Source organism: Ipomoea nil, unplaced genomic scaffold (genome assembly GCF_001879475.1).
Source record: "Ipomoea nil cultivar Tokyo-kokei standard unplaced genomic scaffold, Asagao_1.1 scaffold1932, whole genome shotgun sequence".
Lineage (NCBI taxonomy): Eukaryota > Viridiplantae > Streptophyta > Magnoliopsida > Solanales > Convolvulaceae > Ipomoea > Ipomoea nil.
Window position 1 is genome coordinate 424260 of NW_017618360.1, and position 23383 is coordinate 447642.

General features: G+C 35.2%; 4 protein-coding genes across 7 annotated transcripts; 1 reads left to right on the forward strand and 3 right to left on the reverse strand.

Moving 5' to 3' along the window:
• Window positions 1-1303: 1303 nt before the first annotated feature.
• On the reverse strand, window positions 1304-9499 carry LOC109146533 (lysine-specific demethylase JMJ25-like). 2 transcript variants are annotated; one of them, XM_019294199.1, is made up of 13 exons: window positions 8245-9499; window positions 7918-8033; window positions 7167-7266; window positions 6928-7069; window positions 6617-6680; window positions 5526-6336; window positions 4959-5288; window positions 2868-3368; window positions 2419-2491; window positions 2241-2326; window positions 1978-2097; window positions 1671-1733; window positions 1304-1548 (listed from the first exon to the last, which is right to left on the reverse strand). In XM_019294199.1, exons 1-13 carry the CDS (start codon window positions 9040-9042, stop codon window positions 1528-1530), a joined length of 3225 nt encoding a protein of 1074 aa, XP_019149744.1. In that variant the 5' UTR covers window positions 9043-9499; the 3' UTR covers window positions 1304-1527. The 2 variants fall into 2 exon arrangements, with proteins under 2 accessions (XP_019149744.1, XP_019149745.1); XM_019294200.1 differs by having other exon boundaries at window positions 1304-1553; window positions 1672-1733; window positions 8245-9498.
• A 713-nt stretch (window positions 9500-10212) lies between these two features.
• Window positions 10213-12519, reverse strand: LOC109193815 (HVA22-like protein e). Of its 2 annotated transcripts, XM_019344639.1 has the most exons (6): window positions 12204-12519; window positions 12083-12109; window positions 11728-11904; window positions 11446-11568; window positions 11060-11267; window positions 10213-10524 (listed from the first exon to the last, which is right to left on the reverse strand). In XM_019344639.1, the coding sequence occupies exons 1-6, from the start codon at window positions 12248-12250 to the stop codon at window positions 10504-10506; spliced, it is 603 nt and encodes a 200-aa protein (XP_019200184.1). In that variant the 5' UTR covers window positions 12251-12519; the 3' UTR covers window positions 10213-10503. The 2 variants fall into 2 exon arrangements, with proteins under 2 accessions (XP_019200184.1, XP_019200185.1); XM_019344640.1 differs by lacking the exon at window positions 11728-11904 and having other exon boundaries at window positions 12204-12509.
• Window positions 12520-17168: 4649 nt separating this feature from the next.
• Window positions 17169-21088, forward strand: LOC109146507 (calcium-dependent protein kinase SK5-like). The gene is made up of 7 exons (XM_019294167.1): window positions 17169-17974; window positions 18748-18891; window positions 18984-19136; window positions 19263-19378; window positions 19876-20043; window positions 20169-20393; window positions 20761-21088. Exons 1-7 carry the CDS (start codon window positions 17413-17415, stop codon window positions 20890-20892), a joined length of 1500 nt encoding a protein of 499 aa, XP_019149712.1. The 5' UTR covers window positions 17169-17412; the 3' UTR covers window positions 20893-21088.
• Window positions 21089-21398: 310 nt separating this feature from the next.
• On the reverse strand, window positions 21399-23256 carry LOC109146508 (acyl-coenzyme A thioesterase 13-like). 2 transcript variants are annotated; one of them, XM_019294169.1, is made up of 4 exons: window positions 22949-23256; window positions 22705-22848; window positions 21602-21775; window positions 21399-21556 (listed from the first exon to the last, which is right to left on the reverse strand). In XM_019294169.1, the coding sequence occupies exons 1-3, from the start codon at window positions 23132-23134 to the stop codon at window positions 21632-21634; spliced, it is 474 nt and encodes a 157-aa protein (XP_019149714.1). In that variant the 5' UTR covers window positions 23135-23256; the 3' UTR covers window positions 21399-21556; window positions 21602-21631. The 2 variants fall into 2 exon arrangements, with proteins under 2 accessions (XP_019149714.1, XP_019149713.1); XM_019294168.1 differs by having other exon boundaries at window positions 21399-21775; window positions 22949-23253.
• Window positions 23257-23383: the final 127 nt, after the last annotated feature.

Sequence of the window (23383 nt, forward strand, 5' to 3'; positions counted from 1 at the left end):
TTCTTAGTGCAATTTATCTCCCCAATGTGATTTGCAAACTATTATACGAACAAAATTAATGAGAGATTTAGTACCTAAAGAATCAAATACGCCACGATTTGATAATAACTAAAAGTCAAATATATAGTCCATTTCCCCTTAAAATGAGATTTAAGTAGGAGTTCTACTACATAGACTCTCAAAATTCTACTCCTGATGGCTGAGGTGGCAAACCAGGATTGATTGATTGATTATTTTCATCATGTGGGTCCACAGAAAAATGTCTAAGTAAAGAATGCAAGTCAATACTACTCCCACTAGGAATCAAACTCATGACCTCCCATTTGGAGAATCACTTTGAACCACTGCACCACAAGGTCATTGGCTGACAAGGAAAAATATAAATATGAAAGAAAAATGGAAAAAAAATTGTTTGATTGAATTGCAGTACGTGTGGGGTGGGATGACGTAAAAAAATTGGAAATAATTTATATACGATGAAAAGCAAGGAAATGAGCCTTTAATTTCCCACATTCACGGAGCTTCAATTGTAAATTGTAATGGTAGACATGGAAGAATGCATGCAAAAACGTATAAAGGAAAAGAGAGAATTGATGGGAGGAATCTCTTGCCTTTTGTGTTTGTCTTTTTCTGGGCTTCTCGTATGTCTCATTGCCTCTTCTTGATCGGAGATGACAGAAGCAAACAACAAGGCGCTGCCCAAGTTCGGAGAATGGGACGTCAACGACGACCCCAACGACTACTCCTTCATTTTCGACAAGGCCCGCACAGAACGGAGGGCCCTCCGGGAGGGTGTCATCGGAGCAGACCAGCCGGAGACTCCCGCCGGCCGCAACCTCTCGTCCTTCAAAAACCAGCACCGAAATGCTGACGCCCGCCTCGTCGGCCGCCGTCACTCCGGCAAGAAATGGTTCTGCTGTGTCAGCCCCGTTAACATCGCAGATTAATCATCTAACCTAACCTGCAATGAAGAACAAGAAGATGAAGAAAAAGAAGTAGTAGAAAAAGACATTAATCAAATTGGTTCCGTTTTCTTTCCCTCATAGTTCAAAAAGGATAAATATATATATATATATATTATGTTCCTCTCGGATTCATACTGAGACATTCAAATCTCATCAATGGATTCTCATTCTTTTCCTCACAAATTTTTTTCACAACCACAGATATAATACATATTGTCTAATTCTCCTGCATATATGCTTTTCAAGACTCTATATATACATATATATACATAATAAAAAACATGAAAACTAACCTGGCATTATGCGCTCGTTGAGAGAAAACCATGAAATAGAGAATATAGAAATGGTAATGGAAATAAATGTGGAATTCGAATTAGATTCGTAAGATCATAAGTTCATAGATCAGGGTAACATGTCAAGCAGGAAATTAAACACTCTTTCTCCAATCTTCGACAAATCAAAAACGGAGGAAATGATAACAGTGGGTAAAAACAGATGACATGTTAGACAGCTATATATACACAGCACATCTCTCATAATAATCTGCAGTTGGTTTGAGGAGTCAACTTGTTTCCGTCCCTTCATTCCCTGCAAATCAAACCATGCAATTTATCGGTTATATACTGTGTATAGCCATCTTGTTTCTCGAACAATAAGCTAAGCAAGCCAGCATTGCTAGTTTTAGGGGTTTAATTGGCATACTTACAAAGTTAATTTCTCAATATCCTTCAGTGCCTCCTTCACTGCACAAATGATCATTTTCTTAACCTGTTCAAGACAATTGTTGAAGATCAAAATTTGTATTCAGGTGAATCGGACAATTGTTGAAGTTTCAAAAATTTTATTCAGGTGAATTTACTGATATAAACAAATGTGTGCAAGTCATAAATTGAGCCAAACCACACTAAAAGATTGAATCCAACCAATTAGCTAATCTAACACATGACCTTATAAACCCATATATTCTCTCATATTATATCAATGTGAGATTCTTAACAAACAGAAATCACACCTCCAGTTTATCTTCCTTGGCCCTGTGATTTTGAGGAAGAGTTCGGAACTCCTCAGTCAGTCTCATGCACTCGTGAATATTTTCAGGAGAAACGAAGTCAACAGCAACTTTTAAGCACGACTGCCAAGAAAAACAGAAACGGGTGGCCTTTATTAACAAGAAACCTTGGGAAAGATCGAGCAAAAATGCATATAGAAAGCCATGGCTATAGATGCTAAAGTAACCAAGATCAATGGCTCAATGAGATGTATAAGCTAATATACCTTTAAATTTCTAACTTGATGAGGGCAGCCCGCTGGTATGAAAACAGCATCTCCTAATTTTTGAATGAACGTCCATGGTTCAATCCCTGTAAGATAGAGTTCAGCATAGCATACTATTCAAATACTCCCTAAAATTTAAAAGTAGAGCTGGGTAACAGTGGTTACACCATAAACTAACCGTATTCTTCCTTAAGCCTCTTTTTATGCTCAACGGTCAAGTAAAAAGCTTGATCGTGTATGGGGTGAACAACCTAAATAAGAGAGAGATGGTAATTGAAATAAAGTAATCTCAAAATCACCCAGCAAAAGTCATGACTCATGACTAGGCTCTGATACCATGTTACAACCTAAATAAGAGAGAGATGGTAATTGAAATAAAGTAATCTCAAAATCACCCAGCAAAAGTCATGACTCATGACTAGGCTCTGATACCATGTTAAAATCTAAAATTAAGCCATAATGCACATGACCCAAACTCATTAAAAGACTAAATCCAATCAATTAATTGATCTAACTCAGTCTTATAAACCCATGTATCTTCTCTTATTTTATCAATGTGGGACTCTTAACAACATATGTAATACAGATCACCATAGTTGGATACTACAATCATGAAAAAGTTTGTACCTGTGGCACAGGGTAACAATGAATATGCCTGAACTCCTTGAAGTGTTTCCTGAGATATTTTTCCAACTTAGGAACATCTTCCCTCCTAAAGATATCCCAGAGAGCGCCACCATTGCTGTGTTCTAATACTTGAGAGTCATCACTTAATTGCATATCGCAGTTAAGGTTCATACTTCCACATCCCGCCCCTTCACCATTTGCACCCGTTTCAGGAGTGCAGGCCATATTCTGCATATTGGTCAATACCCCATCAGTACTACCCTGCATCGAGGCGCCAGATTTCTCATCTCCTTGATCATCGGACTTTGCTTTCGTCACCAAACCGTGACGAGGGTATTCATCATTCAATGCATCAAATCCACTTTCACATTTTTCCTCCTGCTGATCAACCATCTCCAGTTCCTTTTGATCCTGGGCAGCATGCTGCTTTTTCAACTCTTCTATAGTTGAAAGGTGTTCCGGTGTTAATTCTGTTCCTTGAGCATGTGTCAAGACATTCACCTGCAACAAAAATTTATGCCGAGTTTAAACCTCGTAAGGAGACACATAATCAGTTTTTTTCCTACTTCTATAGCGCAACTACATTGCAATAAAGCCAAAAATCTGGTATATATAATAGTAGTATCCAAAATGCAGCTGCTTCAGTTGATTCCACTTAGGGTGCGTTTGGAAATCCGGAAAATGATTTCTGGAAATCATTTTCCGGATTTCCAGAGCCCGTTTACTCACAGGAAATTTTCTCAGAAAATTGGAGAATTGGAAAAACATAAAACATGTTTACTAACACAGTTTTCAATTTTAAAAACTGAAAATAATTAGAAAATTGGAACAATCTTAAAAACTGTTTTCTAAATGGAAAACAAAATCATCTATTATCTTCTTTTACTTATCACCATCTTCTATCTTTTCTACTTACTTTATTTATTTAAACATAACTTATTTGCTTACACTTTAAAGTTAGACATTATTTACATGATCAAAATTAAGAATTGAACTCTATACAATGTTTTAGATTTTGATTGAACTCAATAGATTATTATTTCGGATATTTTTAGTTATGTTATATCATAATACAAGTTCGGTCCGAATATCGGATATTGAAATCTCATATATATTAGAATTAAAAGTAAAAATTATATATTCATATAGATGTCATTCAAATGAATATATCCAAAAAATATTTTAAATATTAGCTCAAAAATTATTAATATTAGCTAAACTAAATTTTAGGTTAACTGAGTAGGTTATTGGTTCGGATATATTTTTTAGTTTTTATGTAAAAATCTTTAAAAAAAAAATTATTCCACTCAAACCAAACATATGTAAAAAAAAATATTTTAAATATAAAATCTAAAAATCACTCGAAATTAGACTTGTGACTTGTGTTAATTTCAAGGTTGAAAAAATCGCTAGGCGCCCGTTTTTAAAAAATAACTAAATAAAAGATTTATTTTTTTAAAAAAATATTTAAACTCCAGCCTAGATGACTGCCTAGGCCGCCTAGTCTACGGCGACCTACTCGGCGCCTAGAACAGCAGCGATTCCGCCGAATTTTCTAAGCGGCCGGCCGCCGCCTAGCACCTAGGCGCGATTTTTGCAACCTTGGTTAATTTTATAACGTTAATCTAAAAAAAATAAATTTGAAAAAATAAGTGTTAGTAACAAGTTTTCTAAACAGAAAACAGATAACAGTTTTCTGTTAGTAAACAACCCCAGTGTTTGGCTAGAGGGGAAAAATGGAAGTGAATGGAAAATAGAAGGGATTTTCCGGAAAATGACTTCCCCTTTTTTGGGGAAGTTATTTTCCGTTTGAAGCAGTGGAGCAGCCAATCACCCGCCACCACCACTACTACCACAACCACCGCCACCACCACCACCATCATTGTATATTTTAAATACTTAAAATTAAAAATAATTATGCTCATTTTCCAGAAAATGAACCAAACACGCCAAGACAGTTTTCTGGAATGCAACCAAACACGGAAAAGGAAAATGTTTTCCGAAAAATGACTAATTTTCCAGAAGTCATTTTCCTACTTTCCAAACACACCCTTATTCGAATTAATGAATGGCATAAAGGAGTGTAGATACCGCATCAGACATATCACAATGCAGCTTGGTTACAGAGTCACCACGGCCTAGTTCTTGATGGACTCCATAAGCAATATATGTCTTTGGTCCCATATCCGGTTTCAAGGAATCCTCTGGCAACTTCACAGCAAGATTTAAGTAGCCATTTTTAAAACTCGTGTACGCCTTGAAAGGAAGGCAGTTTTCAAACTCAGCAGCATGACGAGGCAACCGCTCATGAAATAAATTGGATGGAGGCCAGTCTTTCAGCTTGAGAATTTGAGGCCACCCGTATCTGTCAAATTGACAGTCCATGTATCCCTTAAAAAACTTGGAGATATTAATTTGAACCTGCATGTCACCCAGAAATAACATTAAGAAATTGACTATATCATATAGGATCTGTTAAAAGTCCCACATTGATAAAATAAGAGAGAAAATATGGGTTTATAAGGCCATGGGTGATTAGACTAGCTAATTGGTTGGATTCAATCTTTTAGTATGGTTTGGCCAATTTGCATTATAGACCAATCAAGATAGGACTAAAGCATTATTGATAATTTTTTGGGACAAAATTCCCGCACTAACCTCACACCAATCCAAGCAGTTGACAGCAATCACATCTAAAAGAAACGAATGGTTTTGACTTCTTTTCTGGCGGAAGGCGCGCTGCATAACCCGGGGCTCCCAACTCAATCCCGAGGTAGTTTCCAGGACATTACCAACAATTACAGGTTCTCCTTTACGCCAATGCCATTGGAAATGCTTCAGATCCTCGTGCTGAATATCTTTAGCTTTAGGGAAGTATAAATAATTGTCGTCAGAATCCTTCCTAGAAGCTGCCTTGCATAACACGTTACGAAGGTCATTCTTGTTAACTGATTTCAAACAAGAACAAGTCTGCTGAGAATCTCCAGAAAATTCGTCCAACTTGCATGTCTTTGCTATCTCTTCTGCTTTTGCTAGCAATTCTGAAATGTAATTCTCCCCCAACAAGTGCTTTAATACTAAGCTTCCCTCATTGCAACCGCCCCTATTACCTGGTGGACAAGGAATGTCGCCATTTTCTCCAGAACTCCATTGAAGACAGCAATCGCCAGCAGGCTTCGGGAGAAAAAGTTTTTCTTCAGTATCGATGGGTTTCGATTCAGATTTTAACTCAACGTCTTCAATGACCTTAAAGTCGACACGTCTCTTGGAGCTTCCTTTCATAGCGGTTCCACTGTTAGTTTCGCCATGCAAGTAGTCTAGCCCATTGTCAATGTATTCCACGGCAACTTCTTTTTCACTCCCCTTTAGGTCGCCATTCCTTAGCTCTTGGCAACACGTAAGACAAAGGTCATAGGAACACTTTGAACAGCTTCGGTGAAAATCGAAAATGGATGTTCTGCAGTTGTTGCTGCAAGAACCATGTGGCACAAAAGATATTTCAGCACAGGAGTGAATAATTTTTTTTTGGTCAGACCATGAGGTGTCCTGAGCATGTCCTAACTGTAAGAGGCACATTTAAGTCGTACCATACGACGACTAATCCTCATTCGCACCGGGCCAACCCAATAAAGGGGCAAAGTGCTGGCCGATTGGTTTTTCCATACGAGAGGGGGTTCGAACTTCCGACCTCTCTTAAGGGATGAGAGTGAATAATTGGCATACAATAAAGAAGGCATTCCAAAACCTACCAATACATCCGCTCATTCTTCTGGCAATTTGCTTCTTGTAGATGTAACTCTGAAGGGATTACTCCTTTAAGAAAAAATAGAAAAATAAAATTGTAATTCCCTCACCGTACATGAGAGTAAAGAAAAGCACAAGTTCAACATATCATCACCATAGGGACATAATATCAATCATGAAGCCACCTAGGGTTTGCTTTTATCTTACTTTCGCGCATCAATAAAAGATTTTTTTACGCAGCTGAGAGGAACAAGAAATCATTGAATAAGAAGAATGCAAAACCATAACAGGGCACTGTCATCAAACAAAAGAATACCTCGAATCTTAGCTTCAACCTCTCTCTCCGTCATTTGTTCTGCATTGAATTGTCTCAAGAAAGGCAGAAGCAGTCGCGATATATATTTAGAGTACTGAACCTTCTCCTCTGAGCTGACTTCAAATTTTAATTTCTTCATTGCCTATAGAGGGGAGAAGAGAAATCCCGGGTCAGTACATAAAACTGGTATTCAAGAGAAACATCAAATATTAAAACCTAGAAGAGCAAAAGAAGCCAACCCTTATAGACCCATCCAATCGCAAGCACGCTTTGCAATTGCAGTTTTGGAGACATACGGGGCATTTTTCTGCAAAAGCCTCCTCTGGCACACCGGGATACCTTTTTCATGGAAACAAAAAGGATGATAGCAACAAAGTGTACAAAATTTAGGAAAGCATCACTATATACAGCTGAAACACTTGACCATAAGTGTGATTAACATCCTGTAAAGAGAAATTTCCCTCAAAATATTCCTAACATAGGCTCTGTTTGGCAGAGCTTGTAGCTTATTTTAAGCTACTAATAAGCTATAAGCTCTATTTGATAATGTTCCTAAAATAAGCTAGTAGCTTAAATGCATTCAAAAAAAAAAAAAAAGCTAGTAGCTTAAATAAAATAAGAATAAACTAGTAACTTCCAAATTTTTTTTTTCATCTTTCTCCTTATTATTTTAAATAAATGACATCCTTTACCCCTCTCAATTTTATGAAGATGTTCTTTTTAGTCTTTTTACAGTTATCAGCTTAGCAAAAAGCTAATTTTACCAAACACTTCTTCAATTTTCAGCTTCTACTTATAGCTTTCAGCTAGGTTTGCCAAACATAGCCATAGGGTAGATGATTATAACTATGCAGAACAACACCAAATGACCCTTTTTTGCCGTTAATTCAACAAATGCACCTCTCACGCCTAAATTTCAACAGCAAGCAGGGCAGTAAAAAAAGCAAAAATACAGAAAAAATAAGAAATTGTTAGTCTATGTATCCATACCATCTGGTGATGCAAAGTAAACAGTATCTCTTTGCATTACAACTGGTGCAACGAACCACCCTTCCCTTGTCATTTCTCTTGCACTGGTGGCAAGTGTTCCGTTCAAGTTCATTACACTATAATAATGAAAACGCAGAATTAAGGTCAGCAGAGATGCCAACAAAGCCAATTAACCAAGCAGGAAAAAGCATAATACACATGACATTTCACCAATGAGTCAAAGTTCAGATCTTTTTGCATAATCTTAGTTTATCAATTTGATTTTTGGCAAGAAAAAAAAAAAAAAAAAAAACAAAAATCATCAATTTGAAGAGGGCATGCACTCACCACTTTTTCCTTCCCTTGCTCCTCTTCTCCATCCCCTCCTCCTTGTTGACATCTACCCTGCCTTTTAACTCGTCTTTTATTATCATTCTCAGCAGGGTTTTCAGTCTCCAAAGCCAGTCCCTCATCTTTACCAAGGCTCTGGTTTTGAATTCTGTTTGGATTTGGTTTCCGACCCCTCCTACCTGGCTTTTTGTTCTTCACAGGAGCCCCATTTTCGACCCCTTCTTTTCCAGGCTCCGAACTTTTCCCGGCACAATCAGCTTCATTCTTACTTTTTGGCGGCCTTCCTCTTTTACGACGAGGCTTCTCCACATGAGTACAAATGTCTTCCCCGTTTTGTTCCATTTGATCTTTACATTGCCTCTTACCCAGAATTTTGCCATCCAAACTTTCATCAATCTCAGCTCGATTCTTCGGTGGTCTTCCTCTTTTCCGAGGACGATTCTGCTGCTTTTCCATCTTTCCCTCTAAATTCCCCTTATCTGACGCAAAAACTGTCTCGCTACTAATATTCTTCTTCGGGGGTCTTCCTCTTTTCCGGCGAGGCTTCTGCTCCGGCGGAGAGGCATCTTTTATATTCTCCGGCTTTACCATATTTTCAACCTCGGAAGCGCCGTTCATTTTCATTTCACATCCCGCTGAACCCGCATTCCCTTTCCCATCAGTAAAACTAACGGCTTCTTCTGGTCGAGTCAGCTCCGGCGACTTCTCCTTTTCCTCCGGCCGGTACAGTTCGAGCCTTGTATCCAAATTCAAGCAGATCTCGAGCTTAACATCCTGCTCGTTCGATCCCTCCATAGCTCCCACCTTCAGGCTTCAGCCCGCCTACTTAATTGGAATATTACAGCAATTTTTCACAGTCAACAGAGTGAAATTCGGCAAAAATCGAGAACAACAAATATTCTCTAAAAAAATTCAATTTTTTTGGCCGCTGGATTTGAGGAGTGAGAATGAATGGTTTTGAAACTGTGGGTGGGAAGAGTGAATGCGGTAAATAAATATGCTTTTTAAAAAATCCCGCCTTCCCTTCCCTTCCCTATCAATTCATCAATCAACAGCAGATTTGGGGGCCGGAGCAGGGAAATCAGGGCAAGTGTCGATTACCAAATATCAAGCGGGTTTTTTTTTATGGGCTTGGGGGAACCCATTATTCATTGCAGAATCGAATCCGGATCTCCATTACAATATTGTGTTTTAGCGTAATCCATTGAATTTAATGGAGGACTGTTTTATGTTACTATAATGTTTTTTTTTTGCATTTTACGAGGTTAAAAGAAGCAATTGTATTGGTTGCACTCACAATCGCACTTCTCTTGATATTTCATCCCAAGTTGAAGAAGTCCTATTGGCCCATATCTGAGCTCTAATTTAATATTTGATCTCTTCTCGAGTTTGGATTACTGTTGCTCCCCACTCTGCATTCCGTTTAGGTGATGGATAACAGCTTAGAGGCAGCTTTAATTTATTTTAAGGAATGAAAGTGAACAATCACTCACGCCAATCAAATTAATTATAAGATATATTTTTAGAGTTGAATAATGCAAAATATTTCAAGGTTTTCTTAATAATCAATAAATTTTTTTTTAAGGAATGAGAGTGTACAATCACTCATGTCAACCAAAGTGATTATAAGATATATATTTTTAAAGTTGGATAATGCAATATATTTCAAAAAATTTTTAATAATCAGTAAATTTTTTTTAAGAAATAAGAGTGTACAATCGTGCCAACCAAGCTGATTATAAAATATATGTTTTTAAAGTTGGATAATGCAAGATATTAAGTGTTTTTTAATAATCAGTAAATTTGTAGAAAAATAAAGACATAAAATGTCATTTTTAGTAAAGATATTGTTGTAAATAATATCCATATATATATATATATATATATATATATATATATATATATATATATATATATATATTGATGTAAAAAAATCATACTCGAAATATTATATAACCAAATAAGTCACAAAAACTCTATCCATCTATTGATAAGTAGGGATTGCCTTTGATTGTGTACAATACACAATCCTCAAACATACATTCATTAGTAAATCTCAATTAACAACATTTTGGACACAATTTTTTACATTACAAACACCAAAAAGTGATATTTCATGTGAACATGTCAAAGATCATACGATGTACATATCTTTACTGGTCAACAAATTAAATCAAGAAAGGTAAAAAGAAGAATTCAGACAAGAAGGGAGCTTGTAAGATATCAAGGTGTGTCCACGGTCCATCTCTTCTTCTTTTAGGAAACTTCATGATCACCCTGTTAAAAGAATATCCAAAACAAAAGATAGAGGGTGAGAGAAGAAACAAAGGCATGTTATGCTACGTGAAAGTGAAAGTTTACTGTGTTGATTAATCCTGATATCAATAATATTGATTTAGAACATCCACATTTGTAGTTTTTGTCGGGATTTTTTCACAGAAAAACTGGTTGCTTGCCTAAAGAACAACATATGAAAACACTGATTAAAAAAAAAAATTATCTCGCAAATACATGATTTTTAAAGGAGGAGAAAAAAAAAATGCATCTCACACATTTGGAGCGCACTCCCAGAGGGCGCGTCAGAGTGGCCGCCAACTGGCGAGCTTGCTGCCACTCTCACATTTTACGGTTGGTTCCCTTAAAAAATATGACAATTTTTTTTCCTCTCCTACTTAATTTCCAAAAATAAAAATATTTTGCAAAAACCAAACAATTAAAAATACTCTTATATCCAAGACTATTAGCACAAAAAAAAAATGCAATGAAATTATAGAGTTAATGGCGAGCATAAGAAGGGGAATCTCTTACTAACCTTCTTAGGGGAAATGAAGTCCACAAATTTAGTTTTGGTTTTGGCCTTGCCATTTGGGGAATTTTGTTGTTGTGGTAAGAATCTTGCTCCATATTTCTTGATAAGCTTTTCCCTAACCAGTTTGTTATATATGAAGGCAGCCCCTCTGAACTGAGGCAGAACCAGCCACGCCACAAATAACAATTTCACATCATACCATATTGGTATCCTATCACCATCACACATATATCACACATCACACAAAACTCCAAACCTTTTATAATCTGAGTTTGAACTTGTAACACACGAAAGGTATAAAGTACAAAGCTCCAGTATAAACAAATTGAATAACTTCCAGAAAAGAAAAAAGAATTAGCAGCAGGGGGAAAAAATTAAAACATATATACCACTGAAGCATAGGTTCCAGTAGCATTTCCATGAGCGTGAGGAAAGAATACAGTATCCAATATGCTAGCCACTGCTCATCATCCAATTTTGAAGTTGTTTCTATCGCTACAACAGACGCATACCTTTATATATACACGTAATCCATATATATACAGACACCAGTATAAATCATAATCAGCAAACATATTTAAAAAAATTCATGAAAAAAAAAAACAGAGATCAGTTAACACAGAGTGTTAGTCAATAATAATGCTAACATTAAACTGAACATTACGAGTAACCTGTCCTCGTATAGCGGAAGCTTTAGGATCGCCCGAATATCTCCAGCCATGGTTGTGGAAATTGCCTCTGGAATGGTAAACCTATAGGAAGTGTTTTGTCTACCACTTCTCTCCCGAATACGTGATGGTGCGTGTCCTGAACTCGGGAGCCGTGGGAGGACTATTTTGCTTAGAAGCCTACATGCCATCAACATAGGCAGATATTCAGTTAAAGCTTAACTGAATATCCTGAGTTGCATAACAGATTAAGTCACTAATTGACTCAATCTCCTACTTGCACCACAGCCACCCAATAATACAATATATTATAATATATTGTATTTAGGGAAAATACTTACACAGAGATGATACTTACAGAGGATAGAGCAACATCATCACTGGCCTGGGGATAAATTTGAAGATAGAGATAGAAATCAGAACGATTACGAAGCAATTAATTAATCAAAAAAAAATCAATCAATAATATTATTACATACCCGGCGAGAGTATGAAGGTGAGTGATCAAAGTCCAAAAACGACTCATGACGAATCAACTTCCGATTGAAACTGTGTAGAGAGAGGAGAGAGCTATTTTTCGTAGAGAGAAGCAGCGGTTGAGAGTGAGAAGAGTGAAGACAAAGTTATGAGCGAACTTCCATGGAACAATGAGTTTAGTTTTTTATAGACGGAGGGTAGAGACACGTGGCGGTGTGAGAGGCACCTGATTTCTGGATTTAATACTCGACGATCTAGATTTCCACCGGCCTTCAGCGGTAGACACGCCCGTATCTAGCCTGTCTTTTTCCACCGGCTTTCCCTAGTTCAATGAGAGTACAACACCTTTTATCGGGGGAAGGTACAATAGCTATAGCACTGGTGGCACAAGGTTAGTTGATTAATGAGACAGTGACGGCTTTTCCCTCGAATGAAGGGAGAACACGTGTCGTGTTTTTTTCTAGGCAGATGGTCGATTAATGGGCCAATATATTTGGACTAGGCCTCCTACATGGACCAGTTTGGTTCAAATTATGCGTATGGGTATTGATCCATCTTAGAACCAATTGTTGGCAAATTATGTTTTGCATCCGTAATGGTGCACACGGATGCAAAAACAACGTTGTTCTATTAAAAACGCGCGTCTCCCCTTTAAAAAAAAAAAAATCAAGTTCGATTCCCAACAACAACATATGAACTAAATTTCAGAATTAATGAACTATAATTCCATAATCGATGAACTATAATTCCATAATCTATGAACTAAAATTCCAGAATCTAATCTATGAACTAAAAATTCCAGAATGAATGAACTAAAATTTCAGAATCGATGAACTACAATTCCAAAATCGATGAACTATAGTTCCAGAATCAATGAACTAAAATTCCATAATCTATGAACTAGAATTCCAGAATGAATGAACAACATAATGCTATTGCTTAGAATCGAACATGAATTTTTTTTAAGAGGAGACGCGCGTTTTTAATAAAACGACGTCGTTTTTAAATCCGTATGCACCATGCATGGTGCATACGGATGCACAGCATAACTACTCCCAATTGTTAGGCTGTGGAACCGTAGACACGGTTGTATGTTCATAATTAGTGAACTATATGTTCATAATTATCTTATATTTATAATTTTTAAATTTTATATTCATAATTATTGAACTTTATATTCACAATTACAAAATTTTATGTTCATAATTATAAAGCTATATATTCATAATTTTTTAACTTCATATTCACAATTATTGAATCTCTATATTCACAAATAAAAAAACTATATATTCATAATTATGTTCACAACTCTATGTTTATAATTATAGAATTATATGTTCATAATTTTGAACTATATATTTATAATTATGAACAATTTTGGAACCGTGTCCAGTTGTCCACCTTTTTCACAGCATAATTTACCTCTTACAATGGGTTAAAACTTTCACTAAGTTAATATGTGTGTCAAAATTGTTGGCTTTAAGAGCACCCTCATTTATGATTTTTTTTTTTTAGAGATTTTTGTGGGTCAAGCATAGTATAGAGAAAATGTAAGTACTTCCCGCAAGTAGTTTTTTTGTAGTACTTAATTCGTGTAAAAACAGTTTATTACGAATAAAATTATAGATCAATTAAAAATTGTTGACATAATAATATTTGTTGCTAATTCCATATAATGTTGAAATAAGGCTAGAAATATTAGCCAATAAAAGCACAATGCATGAAGCTTTGATTGAAGGGCACTGGTTATAGCCAAGGTTGTAGGCAACCAAGCACCACCACATGTTGCGATTTCTCCGATAATCACTCTTCATCACCTCAGCTGAGACCAAAGTCCTCGTTGAATTGGTTGTTTTTGGTCTAAAACAATGTTGAGAGCTAACATTTATTGGTATCCTCATATTGTATGTTTTTGAGTCACATTTTGTTTTGGTCTAAATCAATGTTAAGAGCTAACATTTATTGATATCCTCCTATTCTTTTTAAGTCATATTTGTATAAAATCGTCTCGCAAATCTTAAACTGTGAGAAGAGTCGAATCTATAATAATTGTTTGATAAAAATTATAATGGTCCTGTTTGGTAAAATAGTTAGTCTATCAATCAATTTTGGCCCATTATTAATTGTTTGACTTGGTTAAAAAATCAATATAAGTGTTTGGTTAATTAGTTTTTTTGTAATTTCAAAATCTTAAAATTCAAAAAGGTGTTCAAAGTAATTTTTTCAATTAACTTTTTGAAAAATTAATTATACCAAATAACTATTAGCTAACAGCTAATTTACGAAATATCTTTCTACAATTAGCTAATGTTATCAACTAATTATATCCTCTAATTAACTCAATCAGCTAACAGCAATTTACAAAACATGTCCATATTTATTACATAAAAATGTAATACCAAATTAAAATAAATAAACTGTTACTTATAATGCTTTAAAAAAAAGTTGTTACTTATAATATATATTATAATATTTATATTTATATGTGAAATTGTGATAAATATTGTAATATTTATAACTGAAATTGTAATATTTATTGTATAAAATATTAAAATGTAATACCAATTTGAAAACAAATTGTTACTTATTTGATAGCTATTGTAATATTGATATGTGAAATTGTAATGCTCTTTAGGGTAAGATTGATTGTTACTAATGATAAGTATTGTAATACTTATGCACTCACTTGTCTACTACAAGACCCGTCACAAGGACAATGATCCATAAGATAGTCTTAGGGGGGTTTATTCAATCATGACTTTTGTAGAGTTTTAAAGACTTTTAAAATGATAGATTTTAATAAACTTTGATTGACTTTCATAGAGTCGTTTAAAACTTTTTAAAACTTTGTAAGACTCTATAAAAGTCTATATAAAAAATATTCATAGACTTTTATCAACTTTTTATTTTAAAAAGTCTACAAAAGTCATTGAAATTCTAAATTGAATACATCCTTACAAACTTTCAAAGATTTTGATTCTTATCATTTATAATTTTCTTACAAAACATTTATAATATATCATAAAATTCTTCTTATTATATAGTTCTTCACCCACATCAACATTCTCAATATTATTATTTTAATCCCTAGTATGCAGAGAATTATATGCTAATTGTTTATTCTTCAAAAAAAATGCTAATTACTTATATATATATTATTAATAAACATCAACCAAAAAAAACAAAAAACTATTTCATTAGAAAGTCATAACAATATTAAACAATAAAATTTATAATAAAAGAATTGATCAAATAAAATATTTAAAATAATTACAAGTTCCATAAAATAAAGAAATAAAAATCTAATATCAATAATATATATATATATATATATATATATATATATATATATATATATATATATATAATTATACTTGATATATTGCTAGGCATCTATCGCGCAAAGTACTATTATTTACAATAGCAATTTGAGACTGCGAACAACAACAATGAGCTACTATTTGTAACCCCAAATTGTTATGGCGAACAGTAGTCCGCTATTCGTAGTAACTTGTTAAAAAATGAAAAATATATATTACGAATATAAGCATAAAAAGAATAAAAACAAAATATATAAGTATTTATATGAATATTATGAAACTTATACAAATTTGACAATGAAAAATTTGCTTTGTTCATGTATTTAGAGGGAATTAGAGAAAGTTAGGGATAAAAAATTCATAGAAAAAATAAAAATAAAAATAATATTATTTCAAATTTTTAGATGAAAATTGTAAAGTTTAGGAGAGAGAGAAAAATTAGTAGAGTTTATGTATGAGGAAAATATAGGATAATGAATAAAAAATAATTTTATTGAATTTAGATAGATTTATAAAGTTTAAATAGGGAGAAAAAAATAGAGTTTTAATAGAGAGAGAAAGCATTCAAAGTTGTAAGAAATAAAATTTTGAAATCTTGAGGTTGATGGTTGGATTTCAACTATTTATATTTGAGAAGGAAAAGTCTACAAAAGTCTTAAAATTAAAAAGTCTACAAAAGTTCATAACTTTTTGAATACCACATGACTTTTAAAGACTCTTTAAAAGTCTTAATCGAATACCACACGACTTTTAAAGACTCTTTAAAAATCTTGATTGAATACCGCACTTTTAAAGACTTTCTAGTCTTTAAAACTCTATGAAAGTCATGATTGAATACACCCCCCTTACACTCTCACAAAATGTTTGCCTTTTTTTTTTTTTTAATAGCTCCAATGAACTACAAAAAAAAAAAAAAAAAAAAAAAAAGTTGAATCCAAATTTAAAAATTACACTGTCTGTATTTAACGTATTTTATATTAAAAAAATCACTAAATATAATTAAGCGAGTTAATAATCAATAACGTGTTACACTGACGTTCACAAGTGATTCAACTCAAAACCGTGTAATAGGTATGGACATTCCATTAACTATTTAGTCACAAAACTAACATCTTATTCACAACAAACTACATAAGAGATGTAAATATGTTACTTTTACTCTTTTTTTTTTCTTTTGCAAATAAAAAACACGCAAATTCGGTAATGATTTGAAGTCTTCATAGTAAGCTTGGTCAACTAATACATCTTCCTTCATTGACATCAAGGAGGAATTAATTTTTATTTTGCTTTAATCAACCTCAAAGTACGAACCACGTGTAGAATCATATTGTATACTCTTGATAACTTATAATTAAATATAATTTCTAGAGCTTGGATATACAAATAACTTGTATCAAATGATAACTAATTTTGTATTTATAAAACAAATCATTAATATTATGATAGATGTATATATAATTTGTTTTTACAAAGAATCTCCTTTGCTATTTGAACTAGTATTCGGGTCAATATTTAAGTTACTTATAAATTAAATTAAAATAATTGAAAAAAGAAAAGTTGATTTGACCGGACACGTAAAATAGACGGGGGGGAGTAATAACAACAAAACAATGGACAAGCTAAAAAAGAAAGAAAAAAGCGAAATGACTATTTTAGCCGGAGAGATCATTTCTTACAAGACCGGGGGAATTGGAGAGAATATAGAGAGCAAATTCTCGTGCGAGAAACGGAGAGAGAGATATATATATACAGGCGGAAGTAGTCTTGCTCAGTGTACTTTTTTATTTTTATTTTCCAAAGTATATTCTTTCTTCAAAAATCCCCAAAAGTAATCTCAAATCCAGTTATTCATTGATTCTTGAATCACGATCAAGATTCATTAAGCTCGTTAATGGCGTCCAAAACCTCAGAAACTGTGACCAGAGAGCCGCCAAAGGCCAAGCCCACATGGGTCCTCCCGTACAGGACTGAGCCGCTTCAGCGGCTCTACACAATCGGCAAGAAGCTAGGGCAAGGCCAGTTCGGGACCACCCATCTGTGCACGGAGAAGGCGACGGGCACGGCCTACGCCTGCAAGTCCATTCCCAAGAAGAAGCTGTTCTGCTCGGAGGATTACGAGGATGTTTGGAGGGAGATTCAGATAATGCACCACTTGTCTGAGCACCCGAATGTTGTGAGAATTAAGGGTACCTTTGAGGATGCTCTGTATGTGCACATAGTGATGGAGCTCTGCGCCGGCGGGGAGCTTTTCGACAGGATTGTGGAGAAGGGGCATTACAGCGAGAGGGAGGCTGCTAAGCTGCTTAAGACCATTGTTGGGGTTGTGGAGGCTTGTCATTCCTTGGGGGTCATGCATAGAGATCTCAAGCCGGAGAACTTTTTGTGCCTTAGCACCGATGAGGATGCTACTCTCAAGGCCATTGATTTTGGCCTTTCTGTTTTCTACAAACCGGGTAATCTTTCTTCAATCTTTTCTTCTTTAATTCTCTAGTTTCTTCATCGATTAATGATAAGTTCACCTTTATTCTGTGCTTTAAACGTAGATATTATGTTTAAAAGGATTCTCATTTGTTCAATTAGGTATACATTCTTTTGTTTAAGCAAGAAGGATCCATTTTCCATGTGTTTTGGAGCTCAATTGGGCTCTTTAATTGTCTAGTTTCTTTATTGATTAACAATGGATTTTTCTGATTCTGGGGAATGCTATTCTTATTTGTATTCTTGATTGAAAAAACTGCTTTAATTTGAGGAGGAGCAGTGCTAATTGGGATTGATTATAGGGCTTAAATCCCTTTATTAATGCTCAAATTGTGATCTTAATTTGAAAATGACAAAAATACCCTTAATAATTTCATATTTCGGCATGTCTTAAACGAATGTGCGATTGACTGACTGGTGTGATGAATTTTGGCACTAAAACAATAGTCGTGGATGAAAATTGGTACTAAGACAATAGTCGTGGATGAAAATTGGTAGGAATTAAATATGTTGACCAAAACTGACATTTTGCTAATACTCGTGGGATAAAAATTGGTATTTGCTCTTTCTTTATTGATTAACAACGGATTTTTCTGATTCTGGGGAATGCTATTCTTATTTGGATTCTTGATTGAAAAAACTACTTTGTGGGTTTGTGTTAGGTGCATTCTGAGGAGGCAATGCCATGTCTATTGTTGGTTTAACTTTAATATAAACACTTGGATTGTTATTTACTTGTTATGCATAGGTGAAATATTTTCGGATGTAGTTGGAAGTCCTTACTATGTAGCACCTGAGGTTCTGCGTAAGCAATATGGACCTGAATCAGATGTATGGAGTGCTGGAATTATCTTGTACATACTACTGAGTGGAGTTCCGCCTTTCTGGGCAGGTAGTTGACTGCTCGATTCGTGTATATGGGGAAGATAATATCTGTTGCGTTTCGTTTGGGTACAATTAACATGCCTACTGCTTCTATTGCAGAAACTGAGATGGGGATATTCCGCCAGATATTGAAAGAGAAACTAGATCTTGAATCAGAGCCATGGCCGGGGATTTCAGATAGTGCCAAGGATTTGATATGCAAAATGCTTGATAGGGATCCAGAGAAGAGATTGACAGCCCATGAAGTTTTGTGTAAGTCCTTCTGAATAGTGTAGTGAGTTTGCAGGATTTGTTTGGTTCTATTTTTGGTATTAACTCCTCAACACGACTCATGAAATTCATCTAATAATAAGCGCACCTATTTCCTGTGATTTTCAGGCCATCCTTGGATTGTGGATGACAAAATGGCACCTGATAAGCCTCTTGGTTCTGCAGTTCTTTCACGCCTGAAACAGTTCTCTGCAATGAATAAACTCAAGAAGATGGCTTTACGTGTAAGATTTCCATGCATATCTTTTTAAAAGTGACTCTTTTTCTATTGCACCATCTCTTGGAAATGCTTGTGCTCTCTGATATCAATTTGGTAGCTTCTCATCCCTTAAGAGAGATCGAGAGTTCAAACCCTTCTCATATGGAAAAACCAATCTGGCCAGCACTTTGCCCTTTAATTGGGCCGAGCCGGTGCGAATGGGGATTAGTTTGAGTATGGTACGGGCTTAAAGGTGCCTCCTACAGTTAGGGTCTGCTCAGGACACCTCATGGCCTGACCAAAAAAATTCATGCTTTATATTTTGCTCCGGGATCAACCTTCATATGCTGTTAACTCTTTCATGCTTTTTATATTTTGTATAGACACCCTAACTTTTTTACATAGGTTAAGATTGTTGTTATTCTCGTCTGGTATATAAATAGGAGATTCTTGTCTTGTCCTACACTTATCTTATTCTGCTTCTGTATCTTAAAAAATGACCGATTTTTACATTACTTAAAGGTAATTGCTGAGAGGCTATCAGAAGAAGAAATTGGTGGTCTCAAGGAGCTCTTCAGAATGATAGATACAGACAATAGTGGAACTATAACCTTTGATGAGCTGAAAGAAGGTTTAAGACGAGTTGGATCCGAACTTATGGAGTCTGAGATCAAGGATCTTATGGATGCTGTATGATTCTTCATTATTTACTTCTTTTTGCTCGTTCAAATTTGCTAGCCTAGCCTAGCCGCCCTTTGTTTTCATGTGTACATTACGAGTTTTCTTCTCATTGAAGTGAACGGTTTATTTGACAGGCGGATGTTGACAACAGCGGGACAATAGACTATGGTGAATTTCTTGCTGCTACTGTACACCTGAACAAGCTGGAAAGAGAGGAAAATCTACTATCAGCCTTCTCTTTCTTTGACAAAGATGGTAGTGGTTACATAACCATTGATGAACTTCAGCAAGCCTGCAAAGAATTTGGTCTAAGCGAGCTTAATCTTGATGAAATGATCAAAGAAATTGATCAAGATAATGTAAGTTCTCTGCCCTTCAGTTTTTACTTAGGTATTTGGGGAGTTATAAACATACATTCTATTACGAAACACCTAAGTATTTAATTGTCGTGTGATCATTATTTAGTACTAAATTGCCCCGAAACTACCAAATGGAGTCTGTTAACCTCCATCTTTCAGTCTATAATGCTTTCTATCTCTTTCTTCAACTCTCAACTCTGTCTACCTAAAGAAACCAAGATTATAACTTTCGATGCAAGTATTTTGAGCTATGTTATTGAAGATGCCAAATGGAAGAAACCTACTATTCCCTTACCATCTATGAAGATTAATTGATGAATTTGCTCCGGTTTCTTGCTATGCTCACTGTAAGCTTTTCATATTACAGGATGGGCAAATAGACTACGGTGAGTTTGCGGCAATGATGAGGAAAGGCAATGGAGGTGGCGCCGTTGGAAGGAAAACCATGAGAAACACTTTAAATTTGGGAGAGGCGCTAGGACTTGTAGACAATAATTGATTCTCTAAACAAAACGAATTTTGATGTGTCTACCTATTTCCAACCTTAATGGTACTTGTAACTCGAGGGCTCACATTCGTTGTGCAACTAATTGCTCTCTTTCCCTGTTTGATGACTGCATCTGATGTATATTCTGAATCTTGAATGAACAAACCCCTCTTCCCCATATTCCAATTTTGTGGAGATCTTTTCCTTTCATGTCTGTCTGTTTGTTGTTTTACATGGTGTGATAATTCTGTCTGTAAAAGGACATCTGAATAAGGTTTTTGAGATTCTGTCCAATAACATAAGTGGAACATAGCTCATGTTCTATTATACACTAAAAAGAATTGCACATTCTTGAACCAAACTTCACTCAAATATTATCATTCCTCTTTCTTGCATTCCCAGAATATATATATATATATATATATATATATATATATATATATATATATATATATATATATATATATATATATATATCAAACTGGATATTGGAGGAATTCATGAAAGCCAAGCTGGAATAGTTGAATGGTTTATCTTAAGAGAAAACATAAGAATGTCATGAGACTTTGACATCTCTGTACATATAATTATTCATTGCAAGGAATGCTTAGATACAAACAATGTGGTCTCTGCTTGGCCATTCCTCTAGGAGAGACACATTAGTTAGCAACACTTTGATTTAGTACGACACGAGTGAGTGATTATCTTTCCAGTCTTTTTCCCCCCCTCAACTCTAAGCTGACAAGGTAGTTCAAAGCTTACTAGCAACAGCCAAGTATTTAGTATGGCGCCCCTGAGCAATTATCTTTCCCGTCTTTTTCTTCCTTAACTCCACGCTGACAAAAGCTATTGACTTCCCCATTCGCAGTACCTTGGCCTCTATCTCAACTTCTTCCTGATGCAATAGTAAGAAATTAAGTTATTATCCACTCCAACAATAACTAATGTTAAAAAATAATACTGGTAACTTGCATGGCATGAAAGGGTAAATGATACATTATATGACAGGAAACCAGTTGTTAAATACTGTATTACTTCCAGTTTCCCAGAGATCGGTAAGATCCCATTGAAATACATCACATTTCCACCTCAAAGTCATACCTACTTTTACTAATCAGCCAACCTGACAGTAATGTCAGTATACTTCTTAACCTTAACGAACAACCATTTCTTTTCAGCTTCTTGGTTAGGAAAAATAACAAGGCATACAATTTAAAAAATGAAACACAAACAATTCGACAATGATCTGAAGAAGTGGTATGATAGAACATATCAGTAGATATCTCATGTACTATTACGGTCGATTTGGAACAACCGGAGAGAGATTCTTTTCATGCTTCTGAGTAGAATGATTAAACCATTAACTGTAAATACAGAAAAAAGGCAAAGAAGATATTCCATATTACACTGATAGCCAAGCAAATCTCATTTCAATAAACACTAACAAGAAACTTATTCTGTGTTGAGGTGATTTGGTGAATAAATGACAAATCCCCTGAGGCAACTCAAATCTTAAAAGCTTAAAAACTCAGAAATTTGTTATAAAGCTGCCACAACAGATAAAAAAACTCAAGATATAAAAAACCATGGGGAACTGATTCAATCTCCAACTCTAAAGCAGTTTTCCTCTGCATTTTCAGAAAGCCACAAAGTTCACAAAACAAACTGTTCAATCAGTAACAGCTCACTAGATGACAGACCCGTAGATTTCCTGTCAGAAATTCATGAATTTCAACCCCTAAAATGCCTAATTCATGAGGATCACGTGTACATCATCATATCATCATAATCATAATAATATAATCACAAGCAAGCAGCACTTACATCGAGAAAAGCAACATCCAAGTAGGAAACGTTTATCTCCACGGAGACCCCGGAAGTGGGCACTCCCATAGTGTAAATAGCAGCCGAACCGACAATGTCCACCAGCGTCGCCGTGGCTCCGCCGTGCAAGAAGTTGCCCATATTCTGTTCCCCTCGTAAAATTCCCATAAAATTTAACTAAATCAACAATCAAATAAATCATAGGAGTATGAAATTGAACGAAAATAGTGTAATAGAGGTGAACCACTAGGCGGAGGGGAACTTTGAAAGTGCAGATAATGCGGCCGCGCTCGGCCAGGTCGACCTTGATGCCATGGGAGATGAAGGGTTCGAGGAATCTGAGGGGCATGGAATCCACTATCGCTTCATATTCACCGCCTTCTTTCTCCAAGAATTTTTTGATCGACTCCAAGTCCATTTCCTTTCCCATGTCGCCTAAACCTCCCTTCGCCGCCACACTTTACTTCGTCGATCAAATTTATATATCGTCTTATGATTAGTTGACCGCTATCTTACCATCTTCACTTTGATATGAGAGCCAATCCCATTAGACTTTTTCCTAATTGTCTGCTTCTTCACGATTTAGAACCTCGTGATTAGTTACCAAATCAACAATCCAATTAATTCAATAAGATATTAGTATGGTGTTTGCATCGGCTTAACTCGATTTAGTATGCAG